The sequence below is a fragment of the Crocuta crocuta genome, unplaced genomic scaffold (genome assembly GCF_008692635.1).
Source record: "Crocuta crocuta isolate KB4526 unplaced genomic scaffold, BGI_CrCroc_1.0 scaffold179, whole genome shotgun sequence".
Classification (NCBI taxonomy): domain Eukaryota; kingdom Metazoa; phylum Chordata; class Mammalia; order Carnivora; family Hyaenidae; genus Crocuta; species Crocuta crocuta.
Window position 1 is genome coordinate 11,181,991 of NW_027551568.1, and position 22,934 is coordinate 11,204,924.

Sequence of the window (22,934 nt, forward strand, 5' to 3'; positions counted from 1 at the left end):
TGCATTTTTACAAAGGAGTTCAATGAAAATGATGAGGACGCAGGTGTGGGACGACAGAAGAAGAGCTCGAAGATTGTAAGACAGAAAAGAAAGAAACGGGTAGGTGTCTGCCTGTGCATTGGCTGTTGATTGACAATGTACGGGCACCCGCAGGGAATGGCACATTCTCCCAGGGGCACCCTGGAAAAGCCAGGGTTGCAGGTGGAAGAGGCGAGGTGTAGGACCTATGTGGGGCCTTAAGAGTGACCTTCACAGGGAGGCCATGGTCAGTACCCTGAGCATTTTCCCTCTGAGGTTTCTCCCATTTCCAGAGAGAAGTCCAGAAAAGAGGGAAGGAGTCTTTTTACTGTTGTCCTCAAAGGCCATGAGCTGAGGCGGGCGATAGATGGCAGTGCAGGATTACTAATCATGGGGAACTCCCCCTTTCTCCAGTTCCAAGCCCGAGCTCCGCTTCGGTCTAAACCAGAGCCCCCCCTCCCAGCTCTCCTCCGCAGGAGTGACCCTCCTTGGCTGGGAGCATCCCCCTGTGAGGCCAACCTTCTCAAGGTAAATAATTCCCAGGGTCAGGAGCCCTTGCCCTCCGAGGAGGGGAAGCAGGGAAGATCTCTTTGGAGGGGCAACTTGCTTGGAATAATTGAGATGCCAGCAGGAGAGGGAAGGAAGGGAGCGCCATTTTGAGCCAGCACCCACGTGATGGGGCTGCCTGGAGAGAGTGACCGGGACGCGGGGAGGTGCGGAGGTAGGGAAGGCAACCAAGGGAGCTGAAGTGAGGGGAGAAGCCCCCTCTTTGCACCCCCCACACCCCGAGCACACTCTGGTTGGCACCAGTGGGCGGAGGGGTGGCCTCTGCTTTTGCAGCTGAGATGGAGCAGCCAGGGGGAGAGGGGGTGGCCAGAGTGCAGAGTGGAGGCGCTGCCAGCCACGTGGCCAGTCTGCCTAGCCATTCAGGGAGGTTTAACCCATTCCTGCAGGGTTCCCGGGAGGCTCTGCAGCCAGGGCAGGGGACCCAGAGTACAGACGGAAAGGGTGCAAGTCCTTAGCTACAGAGCCACAGGCACAGGAGAAAGAGGCAGGGATGGCGAGGGGAGCATGATACGAGGCACTGCACCCCTAGGCACCATCTCCTGGATCTAATCCAAGCAGAGCCCAGACTGCAGACCACGGAGCAGGAGAGGTTTGGGGGTGTTGTAAGAAATCCAGAGTACTGTTTAACCCCAGCGGCACTTCAGAACGGACTTTGGAAGAATTATTTTTTTCTCAGTCCGTGCCTCCAGTCCACCCCAGGCCATTTATTTGAGTCACAATGTCCCGTGTTTTGCACAATGGCTGATACAAAGCAGCATCTCAGTGCACGGGGTATTTTCATCTCCCTTGTTTTACTGATGAAGAAGGAAGGAAGCTAGGAAGTTAAACAACTTGCCCCGAGTCCCTCAGTTATCCGAGCTCAGAGGCAAGCCTTCGTCTGGCCCCAAAGGCCAACGCTCAGCCTTGGCTTCCACTGTCACCTCTGTTCACCAGCCTCCCCTCTTCGGAGAGCCTGGGGAAGGAACCACAGGCTGTTGCTTGCCCTGAATTATCCGGGGACACTTTGGCAGCTGTTTCCAACAGATTTGGAGTTGGGAATCACATAGTTGGCCGCGACTTTTCTGCTTCCCTTTTCCACCCAATTTCTGCACAGGTCTGTACATTATTCATAGAAATAGGGAAAATATTTAATTTGGGAATGCCTCAGTAATTTCACGAGAACCCTCTTAGACAAACTCAGGGGTGGCACCCCTTTACTAACAGGTAACAGCACCATGGCTATCTAGATCTGAATAATATTAAGGCCTGTCCCCTCGCTGAGTGACCCACCTTATCCCCAGATAGGATCTGTGTCAACCGAAGCCCTGGGGATAACCACGTCTTCCCCTCTGCCCACAGTTGCCCACCACTGGCCTCCAGGAAATGGTGTCTGAAAATCCCCATCTAGGCAATCAGCCGGAACCCCTGCAGGAAGATTCTGACATTCGCCCCCTGAGCATGACCGCCCGTCGAGGCCCCCGCAGTAAGTGTCCCCTGGTTCAGTTCAGCCAGTATTACATGCCTCTTGTAATCAGCACAGAGCAATATGGGAGTTTTTAATGGGTATTATTTTTCATACATGACTATCAACCCTCCCCCACTTCACCCCAACTCTGTGGGCAGTTTTCTAGGTTAGCATCTGTCTAGGAGACAGGACACATAGCTTCAGGACATACTTCTGTAAGCTTGGAAGCGTTACTTGAAATAAAAATGTTTCAGGTGAGGGCGCCTGGGTGGCTCAGTAGGTGAAGCACCTGACTCGATTTTGGCTCAGGTCATGATCTCGCTCGGGGTTCATGAGATCCCTGCATCAGATTCTGTGTTGATTGCGGGAAGCCTGCTTGAGATTCTCTCTCTCCCTCTTCCCTGCATTTTCTGCCCTTCTCTCTCTCAAAATCAATAAAGAAACATTTTTTAAAAATGGTACAGGTGATCAAATTCATAGACATTCAGGGGAGGTTGAAATGGTTAGGAAGCCATCCACATCCAAGAAGTGGGGCTTGAATCCGATGTTGCAAGGCATGAGAGAACTTTGGAGGCTCTCGGTGGCTCTGGCTTTGTAGTACCCCACACCTAACTCACATATACGTGCGCACTTTCCCCCCTTCCAAGAACCTCCACTACGGTGGACATCATTAATTATCTGCTTGTTGTAGGAAAAAGGATCACCCTTTACTTGTTGCTTTTCATGAAAAGTGGATTAGACAAGAGGAAAAGGTGTGTTACACTTTTCAGTTGTTAACTCATCATTACATAATTGTTACCCTATTTCTCTGCAGCGGGGCTGGGGAATAAAGTAACTATTGGAAACCAGAAGGCTTTGGAAGCAAGCTCATCCGAAGTCCAACCCTGAGAAAAATGTGGTTCCCATCTAAGAGCGATGATATCATAGGACTGTTACAAATTAGTAAAACAGAACCAAACTTTATTTCATATAGTTACTTCTTTTTCTAACTGCTCAAACTTATTCTTTATTGAAGATTACAACTTGTCTTACCTCTGGCTGCCATAACAAAATACCATAGACTGGGTGGCTCAAACAACAGACATTATGTTCCCATAATTCTAGAAGCTGGAAGTCCAAGATCAGGGTGCCAGAGCAGTGGGTTTCCAGCGAGACCTCTCTGCCTCCCTCATGGGTGGCTGCCATCGTCCTGTGTGCTCACTTGGGTGTCCCTGCTTATAAGGACATCGATCATGCTGTAAGAGGGTACCACTGTGTAACTTCATTTAACCTTTATTACCTCCTCAGAGGCTCTCTCTCCAAATAGTCACAGTGAGGGTTAGGGCTTCAACCTATGAACTGTGTGGAGACACAATTCCGTCCATAGCACAACTGTGGAATATTTAAAGTATTTTTTAAAGATTATTTATTTATTTTGGGAGAGAGAGAGGACACACACACACACACACGGAGGAGAGGCAGAACAATGGGGAGAAGGAGAATCCCAAGCAGGCTTTGTGCTGTCAGGGCAGAGCCTGACATGGGATCATGACCTGAGCCAAAATCAAGAGTGGGAAGCTTAACCGACTGGGCCACTCAAGCTCTCTTGAAACAGTTATTTTTAAATCAAGGGGGAAGTGTCAGAGGAGTTGGCCAATAATAGACTCTTACTAAAAAGTCAATTTTTTCTTTATTCTGAAAATAAGGAAAATACTATTTATGAGCACCATGGGAGTGAATGTGAGGATGAAATCAAAAAAGGTATAAAAGGTATAAAAAGGTATAAAAAGTGTTTTAAATAGTATGCACTGTTATAAATACTCAAATAGTATGCACTAGTATATTACATAGATAAACGCACAGTGACTAAGGGGTTTTACAGTGAGATAAGAGACTTTTGGACTTTGCATTAGTCCAAAAGTGAAAAATAAACAAAACCTATGATTTCTGATTTGGAGAAGAGAAAAACAATAGAAAGCTAGGATCTGCTGCCTCAACAAGGTCATGGCCAGCAGGTATCTGGACATTCCAGGATAGAGCTAAAACTGTTGGTAATTTGGCAGCACTGGTGGGAAAGATGTAAAGAAAACCCCCCTAGGAGTGACGTGGGGACACCTGGTGCATAAGAAGCCTGTGGTGGCCAACCACCAGCAGAAAGCCAGCCATGCGGTCAAGATAGCAGAATGGATTCCATTCATGATGCCAATGCACAGTAGAGGGAAAGACAGATGAGGAGCAAGGAAGGCAAAGAGCACTGAGAAACATAGCAAGGAGTCTAGGCTGACACAGAGCAACAGAAGAGCTCAGGCTGAAGGGTGTGTGGGAGTCTTGAGGTAGCATTGGTGAAAGACGATTCCATACAGGTGGCTTGGAAACACACAAACGTGGGCAGAAAACAGTGCGCCCTGAGCAAAGTGGAGGCGGCCATGCCTGGGAAATTGCACACCTTTGCCATTTGTTAGAAGTATGGCACCAGGAGATGCCCAGGTGGCTCCTTGGATAAGCGTCCAACTCTTGATTCTGGCTCAGGTCATGATCTCACAGTTGGTGGGTTTATGGGTTCGAGCCCTGTGTCAGGCTCTGTGATGACAATGCAGAGGCTGCTTGAGATTCTCTCTCTCTCCCTCTCTCTCTGCCCTTCCCCTGCTTGCTCTCGTGCGCTCTCTCTTCTCTCTCCCTCAAAATAAATAAATAAACATTAAAAACGAACCTTCTGTATATCGCTTTCCTACTCAGAAATCTATGATGAGCATCACATAAAACCCACACTCTCTTTGCTCTGGCTTCTGAGACCCTATGCATTCTGGCCGCTTCCGGCTGTGTTCCCACTCTTCTCCCATCTCCCCACCTGGCGGGCTGCTTCCTGCCCTCTGAAAGCCTCGTGGCTGCCTGAGTGCTCCCAGGCTCCAGCGCCCACCTGAGAGAGGCTGCCCACTCATGTCTTTAGTCAGCTTGTGACAGAAAGGCAAGAGAGTTGTAGCATGGTCTTGGTGGCATCCTGGTGGCTCAGTCCATTAAGCATCCATCTCTTGGGTTTGGCTCAGGCACGATCTCACAGTTGAGGAGTTCGAGCCCCACATCGCATCCCACGACAGCGTGGAGCCTCCTTAGAATTCTCTCTCCCTCTCTCTCTGCTCCTCCCCTGCTTGTACTCTCTCTCAAACAAACAGACAAACAAAAAGACATGGTCTTTGGGGTCAGACAGGTGTGGGTACCAATCTCTACCTGTCCCTTTCATACTCTCTTGGGCAATTTCCTCCATCTCCCTAAACTTCAATTTCTTTATTTGCAAAATGGGAACAAGAAGAGAATACCTTAATACCTCCACAGAGTTTATATTCCAGTTGGAGGGGAGGGGGGAGGGAAAAAGAGAAATGAAATAGACACGATGGATACACAGTATGGCCAGGGTGTGGGGAGTGCTACACAGATAAAGACTAAGCTGTTTAAGAAGCCTCAGGAGTGAGAGGGAGGGTTGCTATTTTATCACCATGGGAAGGCCGCTCCAGCAGTGTTTGAGCAGAGGCCTGGAGCAAATGGGAGATCCCTGAGAAAAGTGCTTTTAATGCAAGAGTGTGTTCGGTGTGTTTTAGGATCAGCAAGGAGGCCAGAGTGGTTGGCAGAGTGAGCAGGGAGGGCAAGTAGGAAATGAGAGGAGACGGGAAGTGCCCCGGGGCCCTTACACATTTCACCGTCCGAGTGAAATGACGGCCTTGGGAGGGTCTGATCAGACTTAAGGCTGAAGGCTGCTATACTAAGGAATTTATTCTGGAAGGTGTAAGAGCAGAACACAGAACCAGGTGAACAGCCAAGACAACATCCAAGTGGGTGCTAGGGGTCCTGGGACCAAGTAGTGGATGAGGTGGAAAGAATGTTGTGGACGAAATGACACAAAGACAAGACACACAAAAGACAGACACAGACACAACTCCTGCCAGAGGAAAAATCCAACGCAAGCCTCCTTGGGGTTTATTTTATACCCCGGTAGCTGGATACATACTGAAATCTACAAGGTGCATTCCTTTACCAAATAAGGGCAAGAAGCCAAACACATTCCAAGCACAGGGGGGAGCAAAGGGAGGAAGCGACCACAACATGTTTACTAAGAGGCCTGCCCACAACTCCGGCCTCCTCCTTATTTCTAAGGAGGGCATGTTCCCTCGTTTGCAAGCAGATCATTAACCTTGGATATTGTGTGCAGGCCTCTTGGCAGAACATCCTGTTTGCAGGCATGATCTGCCCAAGCAGAGAGTCCCATGTGCAGGCACATCCCCGCGTCCCTAACCACTCTTTCTCGTGGTCGCTGTCGGGCTCCCACAAAGAAGGAGGGACTGGAAGCATCTGGAAGGTAGAGACAACGGGCTTTATGGCTGGACCAGACAGGAGTTTTGAAAGCAGGAAGGACGATGTCAGCTTTTTAACTTGAACAACTGGGAAAACAGAGTTGCCATTTACAGAGAGGGGAAGATGGCAGAGAGAACGGGTTTGGGGTAAAATGAGGAAAAGGCAGTTTGAGATGCCTGCTGGATGTCCAAGTGGAGGTGAATGTAGGGGTCTGGAGGTTCAGGGGAGCATGGGGGTGGGAGAGGCCTTTGCTGAGCATCTAAGAGACCACTTTTCTAGGGCACCTGGGTGACTTAGACAGTTGAGTGTCTGACTGTTGGTATCAGCTTAGGTCATGATCTCACAGTTCTTGGGTTCGAGCCCCCTGTCTGGCTATAAGCTGGCTTCGTGGAGCCTGTTTGGGATTCTCTCTCTCTCTCTATCTCTACCCCCACCTGCTCAAGCTGTGTCTGTGTTTCTCAAAATAAATAAATAGAGATAGAGAGAGAGAGAGAGATAAAACTTAAAAAAAGTTTTATGAAAGAGTACGGTCTGGAGTTCCTGGGTGGCTCAGTTGGCTAAGCGTCTGACTTTGGCTCAGGTCGTGATCTCACCGTTCGTGGGTTTGAGCCCTGCATTGGGCTCTGTGCTGACAGCTCAGAGCCTGGAGCCTACTTGAGAGTCTATGTCTCCCTTTCTCTCTGCTCCTTCCCTACCCGCATTGTCTCTCTCTCTCCCAAAAAATAAATAAAACGTTAAAAAATTGTTTTTAAAAAGAGCACTTTTTCACGTCCTCACCTATTCTGTCCTTCCCAGGCTTCTGTTTTCCCCTAGAGCACGCATCTCCCCTGGCATGTTCCTGGCAACTGTTTGCTAACTGCCCCCGAGAGCAGAACTTTGTCTTCTTTCTTCATCGCTGAACCGAACCCCAGTGCCTAGAGCAATACTTGCTGCCCGGTTGGGGCTCAGTGACATTTATAGAACAAATCTGCCCAGGGACATAATAGCCAGCACCTCAGAAGGGTCCTACCCTCTCAGCATTTGTAGTCTTGTGGGAGAATCAGCTGATTAAGGACAGGACAGTGAAGCTACACAGGCCTAGTGGTAAAACAGCACCTTCCACACCATCCCCTACGTCCTTGCTCAGGAGGAGCATGGACTGGGGGCTCTCGGCTCTACAGTGAGTCCAGGTAGGCTGACTGCTCTTTGGAGAGAGGAGTTCTTTTTATCACCTAGGCACATTTCCTCCTTGACCAGTTTTATGACTTTTTCCCCCAGCAAAACAGGAAATACAAATTTATTTCCTCTGCTCACGACACTTTAGCCCATCTATTAAGGCTTTATGTGCCTGGTTATCAAAATAGCTTTTTGATATTCTCAAAGTAAATCAAATATCACCAAGGCAAGTGCCAAATCCTTAAGATCCTAAACATAATATCCTTTGGGGCCTGTATTTTTCATTAGGAAAATCCAAATGTGCACAGAATTAAATAACTTTCAGTGAACCAGGGAGCCTGGCTGGCTCAGTCAGAGGAGCATGCGACTCTTGATGCTGGGGTTGTGAGTTTGAGCCCTATGCTGGGTGTACAGCTTACTTAAAAAAAAAAAAGACAATCCAGTGAACCTCATATGCCCAGCACCACAATCAAGAATTAACAAGATTTTGGAACGCCTGGGTGGCTCAGTCAGTTAAGCATCCGACTTTGGCTCAGGTCATGATCTCACGGTTAGTGGGTTCGAACCCCGCATCGGGCTCTGTGCTGACAGCCAGCTCAGAACCTGGAGCCTGTTCCAATTCTGTGTCTCCCTTTCTCTCTGATCCTCCCCTGCTCATGCTCTCTCTCTCTCAGAAATAAATAAAACATTAAAAAAATTTTTTTAAAGAATTAATAAGATTTTGCCATATTTGTTTTAAGTATTCTTTTTCTCTTTCTTTTCTCTTTTTCTTTTTTTTTTGCCTTTGTCATATATATGTGTATATATACATACATATATATATATACACACATATATATGTGTGTGTGTATATATATATACACATACACACACACATACATATAATTGTTTTTAATTGTGGTAAAAAAAACACATAACATAAAATTTACCATCTTAATCTTTTTTTAAATGTTTATTCATTTTTTTTGAGAGAGAGACAGAGTGGGAGTGGGGGAGGGGCAGAGAGAGAAGGAGACACAGAATCCAAATCCAAAGCAGGCTCTAGGCTCCAAGCTGTCAGGATAGAGCCCAGCATGAGACTTGAACCCATGAACCTCAAGATCATGACCTGAGATGAAGTCCGACGTTCAACCAACTGAACCACCCAGGTGTCCCACCATCTTAATCATTTTTAAATGCACACTTCAGTAGAGTTAACTATCACATCGCTAGGCAACAGATCCCTGGAACTATTTCATCTCACAAAACTGAAACTCTGTACCTCATTTTTAAAAGTTTATTTATTTATTTTGAGTCGGGGTGCAGAGAGAGGACAGAGAGAATCCCAAGCAGGCTCCACACTGTCAGCGCAGAGCCTGATTCAGGGCTTGAACTCATGAACCATGAAATTACTATCTTAGCTGAAGTCAAAAGTCAGATGCTTAACCAACTGAGCCACCCAGGGCCCCCAAAGCTCTATACCTATTAAATACTAACTCCCCATTTTCCCTCCCTTCAGCTCTTGGCAACCTCCATTCTTCTTTCTATTACAATGAATTTGACAATTTTAGGTACCTCACACAAGTAAAGTCATGCAGTATTTGTCTTTGTGACGGGTTTATTTCACGTAGCATTTAGATCTTTAAGGTCTATCCATATTATAGCATGTGACAGGAATTTGTTCCTTTTTAAGGCAGAATAATATTTCAATGTGTGTAATGTCATATTTTGCTAATATATTCATCCTTCAGGGACATTTGGGTGGTTTCTACTTCTAATCCATTTGAGTTAATTTTTGTATGATGTAAGGTAAGGGTCCAAGTTCAATCCTTTTGCATATGAATTGCCAGTTTCCCAACACCATTTGTTGAAGAGACTGTCCTTTCCCTATTGAGTTTCTTCACAGTCTTGTTGAAGACCATATGCTCAAAGGCTTATTTCTGGGTTCTCTCTCTATTCCATTGGCCTATATGTCTTGTTTATGCACCACCATACTGCTCTTATTATTGTAGCTTTGTAATATGTTTTGAACTCAGAAAGTGTGAGAACTCCAACTCTTTTTCAAAATTGGCTTGGTTATTTCAGGGTCCTTTAATATTTCATATGAATTAAGGATGAATTTCTCTATTTCTGTGGAAAATGCCAGTAAGATTTTCATAGGGATTGCATTAAATCTGTAGATCAACTTGGGTGGTACTGACATTTTAACAGTATTAAGTTTTCCAATCCATGAACATGAGATGTCTTTCCATTTATTCATGTCTTCAATTTTTTTCAGCAATGTACAAGTCTTTTGCCTCCTTGATGAAGCTTCTTCCTAAATATTTTATTCTTTTTCATGGTATTCTAAATGGAATTGTTCTCTTAATTTCCTTTTTAAATTTTTTTGTTGTGAGTGTATAGAAACCCAACTGATTTTTGCATGTCAATTTTGTATCCTGAAACTCTGCTGAATAGTTTCTCTCTCTCTCTCTCTCTCTCTCTCTCTCTCTCTGTGTGTGTGTGTGTGTGTGTGTGTGTGTGTGTAGAATCTTTAGAGTTTTCTATATGTAAGACCATGTCATCTGCAAACATAGATAGTTTCATATTTTCCTTTCCAATTTAGGATGCCTTTGTAGCTTTCTTTCTTGCAGTCTTAGTATGTCTGGGCTGCTATAACATCCACAGACTAGGTGGCTCATAAAGAACAGAAATTTACTTCCCACAGTTCTGGAGGCTGAGAAGTTCAAGATCAATGCACTGGCAGATTTGGTACCTGGTAAGGAGGGCTCACCTCCTGATTCATGGATGGCTGTCCTCTTGCCGTGAGGAATGGTAGAAGGTACAAGAAGCTCTCTGGGATCTCTTTTGTAAGGGCATTAACCCCATTCATGAGGGTGGAACCCTCATGACCTAATTACCTCGCATAGGCCCCAATTCCAAATGCCATCACACTGGAGGTTAAGTTATAATATCAGAATTTGGGGAGGACACAAACATTCAGTCTGTGGCACTTGCCTAACTACTCTGGCTAGGACTTCCAGTACTACATTGACTCCAATTGGTGAGAGGAGGCATCCTTATCTTACTCCTGATCTTAGAGGAAAAGCTTTCAGTTGTTCACCACTGAGTATGATGTTAGTTGTAGGCTTTCATAGATGCCCTTTACTGTGTTGAGGTAGTTCCTGTCTATCTCTGTTCTATTGAGTGTTTTTATCATAAAATGATGTTGAATTTTGTCAAATGCTTTTTCTGCATCAGTTGAGACGATCATGTGTCTTTTGTCCTTTGTTCTGTTACCAAGGTGTATCACTTTGATTGATTTCTATATGTTGAACCATCCTGGCAACACCCCCAAACTGGGCTGGGTTAATACTCTGTGTAAATGGCTCATGAAGCTCTCTCACATGACCAATTTATAAATACTGTTCACATTTCCCTAGGTGAAACCTCAGATTCAGTGGTTTCCCTATCCCCAATAAGACAGTTTATGTTAGCGCTGTGGGACTTTTTAAACTCACATGATTCCATTTTATTTTCTTCCCTTAGCACTTAGTGGTTTACTTGAGGCATCTCCCACACTACCCACCAAAGATAGGTAAATAGGTGATAGGAGGGTAGGTAGGTAAGTAGGTAGGTTGATAGATAGATAGATAGATAGATAGATAGATAGATAGATAGGCAGATAGATAGATAGGCAGATAGATAGATAGGCAGATAGATAGGCAGACAGATGATAAATTTGAGAGTCTTGAACTATGAAGCTTAAGATCATGTTCTGAGCCACTTAGCAAGCTTTCTAATAAGATTTCTACCAAGATTCTTCATTCTCCGTCCTTGCCCACATCCCCTTATGTTGCCATGATATTAAGAAGGATAAACATTTCAAGTCAGCACGCATTCCTTGAAACCTACAGAAACTGAAATCAGACTCACTACTACTTGTTACTACTTTCAGCCATGGGACCTTGAGCAATAACCTAGTCTTCTCAAGCCATAGAAGCCTCATTTATAAAATGGGGATAATAAAACCCTCAACGTTATGCAGCGGTTACTACAATGAAATCAAATGATATATAGAACACACCTACGGAGGGTCTGGCACATATGTAGTAGTCTCCTCCAGCTGAAAGACGAACTTGTTGCCAAATAACTAACAAAAATAATTACCTTTCTTGAGTGTGAGGACATGTCCGGCACCGTGCTAAGGTCTCTGCACGCATTACATTATTTCTCAGAACAGCACTACCATCAGATGTTTTATAGGTGACGAAGCTAAGTTCAGAGAGAACCACCAGCTACCACCAAGATTTCAACTCCAGTCCATACACCTCCGTGCTCTTCATGGCCGCGCTATCGCATGACTTGACACTCACAAACCCCACGCCTGAGTGGTCTTTAAAGCTAAGGGTTTCCAGCTGCCCACGGAAGGTGCAGTGGCTCCCAGACCCCCAGGGGACTCTTCATATGAGGCATAGAGAGACAGCTTAGAGCTTTCACAAGACTTGTCACTCTGGCTGTGCCTCATTTTTCCCCCAAAGAGTATCATTTGGGTGAATCACCTACATTACTCTCCCTACCTAAACTAACCCCTTCTCTATTCGGGGTTTTTGTTTATTTGTTTCTCTTATCCTAGCTACGTACCTTTTGAAATTCAATATACACACCACTTCCTTTAGAAAATTTCCCTTCTGCCCCAGTGTGGGCTGAGTACACCTTCTCTGTACTTCATGGCTCCGTGCCCATCTGAGTGTCTGAAGTCATCTCTCTCTTTTTTTTTTTTAATGTTTATTTATTTATTTTGAGGGAGAGGGAGAAGGAGATAGCACAGGAAAGGGGCAGAGAGAAAGAGTCCCAAGCAGGCTCTGCACTGTCAGCAGAGCTCGACACAGGGCTGGATCTCATGAACCATGAGATCATGACCTGAGCTGAAATCAGGAGTCAGATGCTTATCTGACTGAGCCATCCAGGTGCCCCTGACGTCATCTTTTTATTGATACACAGCTTTCTCTCTCCACTGGACTAGAAATTCTTGAAGGTAGAGATTGACTTTCATATCTGCTTAGCACAAGGCTCATACCCAGATGGCACTCAACAGTGTTTACTGAGTGAACAGATGTCTCAAGCTGGCCTCTCTGCTTTTTACTCAGGACCATGCTCTGGGTCACATATGCTCACTTATCACCCCTACCACACCCACCACATCCTCCCAACCAGGTCTGCTGTCCTGACCCAGATCTTTGACTCCTTCGGGCATTTACTTCCCAAACCTTTCTTGGGTCTGGCCTCCCCATTGGTGGTAGCATCCCCCACCCCCCACTCCTTGCCTTGAACCTGCAATCCTCTCTACACTATAGCACTCCTACAGGCCTCCAAGTGTTGTGAAAGTCAGACTGTATTCAGATACTCAGATACCAGTACACAGATTGTATGACCTCCCTCGGGCACCAGGCACATGCTCAGAGGTGCCCCTGACTAACAGCAGCATAAATCATGCAGGGAAAACTTTGGCTCCTAATCTGCTATTGAAACATACATATAGTCATGACATTCCAAATAAAGAAAGCATTTCACTGAACAGGCGCTAGTTCCAAATCAAATAAACATCTAGAAAAAAATAACACACATGTCCCCCATGATTCCAACTTGTACCATCTCTTAAGGGAGTAACTATCAAATGTTAAGCAGTTTCTTATGAACATGAATTTCTTCATTACTGACATCTGTTTTCCATTCATTCGTGTTAGTTTCCCTGATTAAAGCATCATTTTGGAGCCAATTTCTCAGTATTGGTTGAAAAAAAAGTAGGGAATCTGGCAAAACCTGATGTAAACATAAGGAAATAGATCATTCATTTTAGGCATACTTTTTAAAAGTCACCCAGCCCTGGAAAGACTGACCCGGGAAAGAAATGTTACAACGTAGAGTACGGAGCACAGAGGAGACCTGCCTGAAAGAACTGGGTCTTGGGAGCTACCTTGGAGTCTAGCAGCTGGAGAAGCAAAAGAACATTCTAGTCAGAGCAGGCATGCTGGGGAATGTAGGAAGGGCCAAAAAGTTCACCAACACTGGCATTTGCTACCTCACACAGTACTGAGGGGACTAAATTAAAATACCAAAGTAAGAATGACTAAATAGCACATTGTATTCTATAATTTGTTTCTGGATGTTATGATATTTGAGATCTTAAAAAAAACAACAACAACTTTTCTGGGTTGAGGAGATTCTAGCCGATTCTTAGAGGTGGCAAAGGGCCCAGAGTGGAGTGTGCCTTTGATGTGTACACTAACCAATCCAGAGCCCGCCATTTTCTGGTGGGTACAACCCCCAGAAGCAATATTCCTTTGCCTGCATCATCCCAGGGACAGGAAACAGGCAACCAGAGATAATAGCTTAGAGGCCCCCAGAGTAATTCAATGTAGTCAGGCCTAAACTGTTTACCCTGCCTTGCCTTTTTCCCCTCAGAAATCCCAGTAAAGACCTTACCCTAAGATCTCACCTTGCTCCTATCGTCTGCCCCCCTGACCACCTTGGTGTCATTCCATATGGCCCTGCATGGCATGCCATGACTCTTGGTTCTAGAACTGGGGAGTGTGATAAACTTTGTTTCCTGAGCCTCTCCTCTGTCTCTTTTTTTTTTTTTTTAATGTTTTTATTTATTTCTAGGAGAGAGAGAGAGACAGCGTGAGCAGGGGAGGGTCAGAGAGAGACGGAGTCACAGACTGAAACAGGCTCCAGGCTCTGAGCTGGCAGTCAGCACAGAGCCCGACACGGGGCTCGAACCCACAAACGGCGAGATCATGACCTAAGCGAAAGTCGGACGCTTAACCGACTAAGCCACCCAGGTGCCCCGCCTCTCCTCTGTCTCTTGTGGCCACACCTCACTGACCATCTCATGGAAGAGTACAACAAATACAAAAAACACACCCAATCATCATTATTAGCTGTCAAGAAAGGCATTTGCTTTACAGCGACATTGCTTCAAAGTCTTCTATCCCAATTTTTGTCTCCAGTCTTGAAACTACTCCAATCCAACTCACATCCCCACTCGCCATCGGCATTGCTCTTGTTGCAGTGGCCATTGAATTGCCCATTTGCCCAATTCGCTGGTCAGTTTCCAGTCTTTACCTTCCTGACCGTCAGGGGCACTTGGTGGATTCATCACTGCTCCTCCTTTTGCTCTTTGCTGCCAGCAACCTGCTATTCTGATTTTACTTCTCCCTCACTGGCTCTACCTCTCATCTCCTTGCTGGTTCTTACACCCTCAACCTCTAAATGTTGGAGTGCCCAGGCTCAGTGCCTGGCCCTTTCTTCTTCATCAACACTCTTTCTCTTGTTCGTCTCAAGATTTGCAGTTCTAACATATACACATCATATGTATAACTGACCACTCCCAAATTTCTATCTCCAGCTCCGGTCTCTTTCAGACTAAATGGGCTGACTTCTACCCAAAATCCATGTGTGCATGTCTAATGAGACAACTCAAATTTTTAATAACCTTATTGAAGTATAACGTGCATATCATAGCATTCACCCACTGTCAATGATTTTCAGAAAATGTATAGATTTGGACAATCATCAACATAGTCCAGTTTTAGAACATGTCATTACCCCGGAAATTTCCTTTGTGCCTATTTACAGTTAATCCTGTCTCCCACCCGAGCCCTCAATGAACACTGGTTTGTTTTATATCCCTATAAGTATGGCTTTTCCAGACATTTTCTGGAAACAGAATCATACAGTATGCAGTGTTTTGTGTCTGGCTTCTTTCACTTAGCATAATGATTTTTGAGATTTATAAATGTTGTAGCATCTATCCACATTTCATCCCTTTTTAATGCTGAATTGTATTCCGTCATACAGATATACCACCTTTTACTTTTTCATTCACCTGCTGATGGACATTTGAATTATTTCCAGTTTGGGGCTACTATGAATAATGCTGCTAAGAACATTTGCAACATGTCTTTGCATGGATGTATGTTTTCGTTCCTTTTGATAAGTAGTAGAATTTCTGGGTCATATGATGCATTTATATTTAACTTTTAAGAAACTACCAATCCATTTTACAAAATGGCTTTGTCAATTTACTTTCCGACTGACAGTTCATGTGAGTTGCCAACAGTTGGTATCATTGGTCTTTATAGAGTGTATAAAGGTATTTCCATGTGCTTTTAACTTGTATTTCTCCGGTGATTAATAATAATATTTTTTCACTATTAGCCATTTTTGTATCATCTTAGTTAAATGTTTATTTAAATGTTTGCTCATTCATTATTAACTGGATTCTTTGTCTTACTGTGAAGTTTTAAGAGTTCTCTATACATTCTGGGATACAAGTACTTTATCAGTATATAATCCACAGATATTTTCTCCAAGTAAATATCTTTTCATTTCCTTTTCTTATTTTTTTTTTTTTTTTTTTTGAGAGAGAGGATGCCAAGTGGGGGAGAGTGGCAGAGGGAGAGAGAGATAATCTTAAGCAGGCTCCATGCTCAGCACAGAGTCTGATGCAGGGCTTGATTCCATGACCCTGGCATCATGACCTGAACCGAAATCAAGACTAGGACGCTCAACCAACTGAGCCACCCAGGCACCTCTCTTTTCATGTTCTTAATCATGTCATTTGAAGTCAAGTGTATCACTTTTTTTCTCTATTGGATTGTGCACTGGGGATTATATCTAAAAGTCCTTTGCCTAAGCCAAGTTCATGAAATTTTTCTCCTATATTTTCTTCTAGAAGTTTTATGCTTTTAGCTCTTACATTTAGCGAGGTCTATGATCTGACCTGAGACAACTCAAACTTTACTTCTCTGAAGCTGAGCTCCTAATCTCCTCCTCCCAACCTGTTGGTCTTACAATCTTCCCCATCTCACCAACCACATCCCATTTCTTCCATGGCTTGGGTCACCCTTAACTCCTGTCTTTATCTGCCCCCATTCATATGTCTCCATAAGTCCTATTTGCTCTACCTTCATAGTAGACCTAAAATACCTAAAGTACACCTATTTCCCACCACATCCACCACTCCAATGCCGATCCAAGCCATCTTCAGCTCCCAAACGGAGTATTGCACGGTGTCTCAGCTGATGCACTGGCTTCTGTTCTCACTGCAGCATCCAGAATGGTCTTAGAAAAGTAAGGTCATGTTGCTCCTCTGCTCCAGCCCTCCAGTGGTTCTTACCTGACTCAGAGTTTCAGCCAAATTTTGCAGGATGACCTGCAGCATTTGCTTCCACCTTATCCCTACGACCTGACACCCTGGGATTCCATTTCCCACCCTTCTGTTTCCCCTTTCTGCTCTGTTCCTATATCAGGCATGGCCCTGTCATCAGATACTACTTATAACTAAAGTGCCCATCCCCCAGCCATCCACATGACTTGATCCCTCATTTCCTTTACCTGATCCAGTGTCACCTTGAAGCCCTTACTTGGCCACTCCACTTAAAACTGTACTACACCCCTCCCTTCTGGCCTTCTTTAATCCTGATCCTGTTTTATTTGTCTTCATACCACCTATTGCCATCAGACATACTAAATATACTGCCTGTTGGTGGTCTCCCTTCTCTGCCAGAAAATACACTCCATGAAGATAAGGATTTGTTTGTTTTTTCACCATTCTATCCTTCGTGCCCAGTATGTATTTGTCAGCCGAATGTTTGAAAACTGGAGGCGATTCTCAAATCTAGCATGCCCAAAATTGGGTTTTGTAGAATGCTATTATCCAGACAGACATTAATGCCTACAAAAATACATCAAGTTCAGAAGCTTTACATGTTAATTCCCCTCTTGGAAGTTACAAAGCTTGTTCTGAGGACACTCAGGCATCTCTCATGCAGTCCCTGGCCCTCCTGAAGGAGGTTTACTTTTTATTTGCTCTGCCCAAAGCAATGTGGAAGCCTCATCCGTAGGCAGAATTTGCATGGCAAAATATATCTCTGAATCCACTTTTCAGAATCTCAGCCCTGTCTGAAGCCCCCTTGCCCTATCCCACCACCATGATGATTTTGGAACCCAGAGACAGAAGACAGGACTGGCCAGGCCCAGTCTTGCCCAAACTGATGATCCTCATCTACATCAGCTCCAGCTGCTATAATGAAATACCATAGAAGGATGCCTGGGTGACCCAGCTGGTGAAGTGTCCAACTTCGGCTCAGGTGATGATCTCCCAGTCACGAATTCAAGCCCCACGTTGGGCTTAGTGCTGCCAGCTCAGAGCCTGGAGCCTCCTTCAGATTCTGTGTCTCCCTCTCTCGCTCTGCAAACCCCCCTGTTCACACTTTGTCTCTCTCTTTCTCAAAAATCAATAAACATTTAAAAAAAAGAAAAAGAAATACCATAGACTGGTGATTCAACCAACAGACATTTATTTCCCGCAGCTATGGAGGCTGGGAAGCCCGAGATCACACCTCAGGATTAGTTGGTTCCTGGTAAGAGCTCTCTTCCTGGCTAGCTGAAGGCCATCTTCTTACTGTATCCTCACATGGTGGAGACACAGAGAGCCATAGTTCTGGGCTTTCTTTTCTTAGAAGGACACTAAAATCATCTTGGGAGCCCCACCCACATGACCTCACCTAAACCCAATTACCTCCCTTAGGCTTCACCTCCAGATACCATCACATGGGGGTGAGGGCTTCATCATATGAATTCTGAGCAGACAAAAGCATTCGGCCCAAAACAACCCCAAGCTGACGCACAGAGATGTGGGAAGGAGCATGGGGCAGAGTCACAATCTGGGGATGCAGCACCCCTGAGTTAGGAGACATGCACCGGAATAAGGGCCCCATGTTTTCAGTTAACATAAAATGGAAATGTTAAGGAGGCTATGAAATAAAGGAGCAGAAAAGAAGAAAGTGACTACAGAAATCCCTCCAGACCCCTCAGCAAATATGAACTATCAGCAGCGCTGAAGCTCCTAACACAGCACACAACCCGCTGTTCTCAGCCTGTTTGACTTTCATTTTATGTAGTAAAATTTTCACAAGTGATTCTCCTCTGTTTGATAAAAATTAGAAAATCAGGAGAAGGAGGGGCACCTGGGTGGCTTAGTTGGTTAAGTGTCTGACTTTCGCTTAGGTCATGATCTTACGGTTCATGGGTTCGAGCCCCGCGTCGGGCTCTGTGCTGACTGCCAGCTCAGAGCCTGGAGCCTGTTTCAGTCTGTGACTCCCTCTCTCTCTGACCCTCCCCTGCTCACGCTGTCTCTCTCTCTGTCTCCTAGAAATAAATAAAACATTAAAAAAAAAAAAGAAAATCAGGAGAAGGAAATAAAAGACAATAATCACCCACATTCTTACACCCGAGGGACAACCACCTTTAACCCGAGGCCCTTTCTTCGTGCTGGCTTTTTCTGTGTGATGGCTGAAGACACCCTGTGTTCACAGAGGGCTGACAGTGGCTGGAAAGATACTCCACCTTCCTTCATCCATGTGAAGGCAGTTAGAGTCGGTGACAGTCCAAGTGATTGTCCAACTCATCACATTTTTCCTCTCAAGCCTTGAGGATATTACCTCTGTTCCTCTCCCATTTTTCCTACTGAGGTCAAGCTGGCTTCTGTCCCATGTTCTCCCAACACCCCGACTCTATATTTACATTCTCTCCAGGAATTTTATAACAGCAGAGGAGATCATTTGGGGATTAGGAGAGGCCGGTCAAGGGTGCCTGGGTGGCTCAGTCAGTTCAGTGTCCGACTTCAGCTCAGGTCATTATCTCGCAGTTCATGAATTCGAACCCTGCATTGAGCTCTGTGCTGACAGCTCAGAGCCTGGAGCCTGCTTCAGATTCTGTGTGTGTGTCTCTCTCTCAAAAATAAATAAACATTTTTTTAAAAAGGCAGGCCAGGTCAAGTTCTTTCAACCCTCTTGTCCAATGTCCCAATAAGAATTATGCTATATGTAAGTTGCCATAAAAAAAAAAATTTCTGTCATATTTTAAATGACAGAATTTTAAATACTATTTATAGTATTTAAATAGTAATGAAATATAAATATATTAATATAAATACTGATTTTTAAAAATAAAAATGTTATATCACTATTAAAGTTATCCAAAAGAATCTATATGGCATATACAGCACATTCGTTTGATGACCACTGCCATCTCCTTCAAAAACTAGAAGCAATCCCTGAACAGTTAGAAATTTGACACCATTCCCCTTTTTTCTTGAGCTCCTTCATTCCAACCCTCCCCACAAGAATTTTAAGTAACCTATTTCTATATTGAAAAGTCTTTCATTGCTCACCATACTAACGAACTGAATTTTAAAAATTTTTTAATGTTTATTTTTTTTTGAGAGAGACAAAGACCAATCGCAAGCGGGGTTGGGGGGGGCCGTGAGAGAGGGAGACAGAATCCAAAGCAGGTTCCAGGCTCTGAGCTGTCAGCACACAGCCTGACATGGGGCTCGAACCCACGAACTGTGAGACCATGACCTGAGCCTAAGTCGGACACTCAACCAACTGAGCCACCCAGGTGCCCCCTAACAAACTGAATGTTTGATTGTGCTATTATTACAATTATCAATAGTACACAACTGATGAAAACATAAAGGTACTAAACAATTTGATAAATATTTATTAATCATAACAAGTAAAACAAATCAATAAAAACATTTAGAAAGAGTACTCTTTATTTTTAAAAAAATTTTAATGTTTACTTATTTTTTAATGTTTTATTTATTTCTGAGAGAGAGAGAGAAAGACAGCATGAGCAGGGAAGGGTCAGAGAGAGAGGGAGATACAGAATCCAAAACAGGCTCCAGACTCTGAGCTGGCTGTCAGCAGAGAGCCCAACACGGGGGTCGAGCCCATGAACCATGAGATCATGACCTGAGCCGAAGTTGGACACCCAACCAACTGAACCACCCAGGCACCCCATAATGTTTACTTATTTTTGAGAAATAGAGAGACAAAGCATGAGCAGGGGAGGGGCAGAGAGAGAGGGAGATACACTATTTCAAAATGCAGTGCTTATCTTCTTAGAAAGTGGTGTATTTCCTGAGGGGTCAGATGTATAGAAGTGGTTAAGAGAAAAATGAAAAGTGTCCACCATTTCACAAAACCTGTCCAGAGAGATAGATGCATATGGTGAGTATGGGTGAGAGGATAAAGGAGACAGAGAACATCTGGAAACATTTGCAAACGGGAGGCTGCTGAAGCCTCGGGTTGAACAGGTTTCTCGGGAAGCCTTGTGAGGACGTCATCTTGGTGCTTCCATGAGAATTACACCTTGTTGGCTCAGTTGGTTAAGAGTCCAACTTTAGCTCAGGTCATGATCTTGCAGTTCATGAGTTCGAGCCCCTCATCAGGCTCTGTGCTGACAGCTCAGAGCCTAAACCCTGCTTCAGATTCTCTGAATCCCTCTCTCTCTGCCCCACCCTACTTGTGCTCTGTCTCTCTCTCTCTCAAAAATAAACATTAAAAAAAAAAAGAAAGAACACCTTGTCAAGGAAATTCATATTTCATACCAATTGACATTATGTACATAAGCTTAATAGAATGTCTTATTCTCTCATTATCCGTAAGCTCTTGCATGTCTCCAAGTCAATAATATTTTTTAAATTATTTTCATCATCCTCTTCCTAGTTGATGCTGTGGAGACTTTATTCACGCCAGGTTTGCTCAGCTGTGTCAAAGAGTCTATGTATGTAAATGTGAGATCATACGCTTCTTCAAGCTTGGCAAGTCCGAGCTTATCCCCTGGGCAGGAAAAATAGACAGCTTGGGATCACATAGCAGATTAGTAATGTAGTGGAGTAACTGACAATAAAATTAGGGGGGGAAATGTCTTATGAGGGTTATTTTAGCTCTAGTTGTTTAAAGAAACACTGCTTTATTCTAGCCAGATAAAAATGAAAGCACCAAATCTCTATCAGCTATTATGTACAAGGGGATGGATTGGCACACATGGTTTTCCATGAATATCACGTTCATCGTGTTATCTGGAAAAAACAGTTATCACATCAGGTTGCGTCCAAATGAGGATTACGTTTATTTTGTTTGTATCCTCTCTCTCATGCCCCCATGCTTCCTTTGTATGTTTTTCTTCACTGATTTAGTGTTGCACAGTGCCTGGTACAAAGGTCCCCAACACAGTCCTTGCCCTCAAGTGGAGCACATTGTAGCTGGGAAAGTGACACTTCCCCAGCTAGTTGTGCAGACCAGACTTGAGAATCTCTATACCCTTGAAATGTCTTTCACTATCAGACTCTAAAATATCAGACGAGAACTGCTTTTTACCATTTCAAAATCTCTCATGGGTTTTCAAAGTAATCCTAGAGGGGCGCCTGAGGGGCTCAGTTGGTTAAGCCTCAGGCTCTTGATTTTGGCTTAGGTCGTGATCTAGAGGTTTGTGAGTTCGAGCCCCACATCGGGCTCTGTACTGACACTGTGCAGAGTCTGCTTGGGATTCTTTCCCTTTCTCTCTCTCTCTCTCAAAATACAGAAATAAACTTTTTTAGATAAGTCTTTTAAAAAAAAGTAATCCTAGAGAAAGCCACTTCTTTTTCTTTTTTCAGAAGAGATAATGTCTAATAAAATATGTTGTCTCTCATTTAAACACAAATTCGTAAAATTATTCTAGTGAATTAGGTGGTAGCTATTTTAAGTAAACTTGAAAAACTGGATTTCTTTTTTTTTTTTTTAAGGAGGGGAAGTAAATAAATAAGGTACGGTTTCATATTTAAAGACGTTATTGTTGACTGTTAAAGGATTTTTCTCTGGGGCAGAAACAAGGATTGGCCAGCCAGAGAACAGGAGCAGCAGTAAGCGCCAGTCCAGAAGCCCACCTTTATCCGATCAGGGAACCCCACACACTTCGTGACGCTTGCTGTGTGCCTGCCCTGTGTGGCTGGGGACCAAGGAACCTGAGGAGGAAATGGGTATTAACCAAATAATCACACAAGTATGTAAGTTCACAGTGTGGCCAGTGGCAGACAGGAAAATTCTTGGGACCCTCAGCATATGTAACAATGCATATGACCTGCCATGTTTACATGATCTTTAAAATGGAAAGTAGTGGCTTGATGATTTTTTAAGCAAGTTAAAAAAGAATGTCAAAGACCATTTCTTTTTTTTAATCTTTAATATTTATTTATTTTTGAGATCGAGAGAGAGACAGAGTGTGAGGTGGGGTAGAGCAGAGAGAGAGGGAGACACAGAATCCAAAGCAGGCTCCAGGCTCTGAGCTGCCAGCACAGAGCCTGATGCGGGGCTCAAACTCACAAACTGTTGACATCATGATCTGAGCCAAAGTCGGACACTTAACCATCTGAACCACCCAGGTACCCCTACATATATATTTAATAATATGTTCAAAATACATGCCGTGTCTATGATTTAGCCAAGGTCAATGGCTTGGGCCTTTAGAAAGGTTTCTCTGCTTGGAGTTATCAGCTCTGTTGAAAGCTGAACCTTGAACTCATTAGCCATCCATTCACCTACAAGCCTGTTTCTCAACTCAACAGGTTTGA

The 22,934-nt window shown here is 44.2% G+C and overlaps 1 protein-coding gene across 4 annotated transcripts in view; it reads left to right on the plus strand.

Moving 5' to 3' along the window:
* CC2D2A (coiled-coil and C2 domain containing 2A) overlaps nt 1–22,934 on the plus strand; it is a 132,686-nt gene that overhangs the window by 8,182 nt on the left and 101,570 nt on the right. For 3 of the 4 annotated variants that reach the window (XM_077750425.1, XM_077750428.1, XM_077750426.1), the window contains exons 3-5: nt 16–99; nt 433–546; nt 1,924–2,047. In XM_077750425.1, the coding sequence (XP_077606551.1) occupies nt 16–99; nt 433–546; nt 1,924–2,047 (322 nt within the window). The remainder of the gene's footprint in view (nt 1–15; nt 100–432; nt 547–1,923; nt 2,048–22,934) is intronic. The other variant, XM_077750427.1, reaches the window with a different exon arrangement.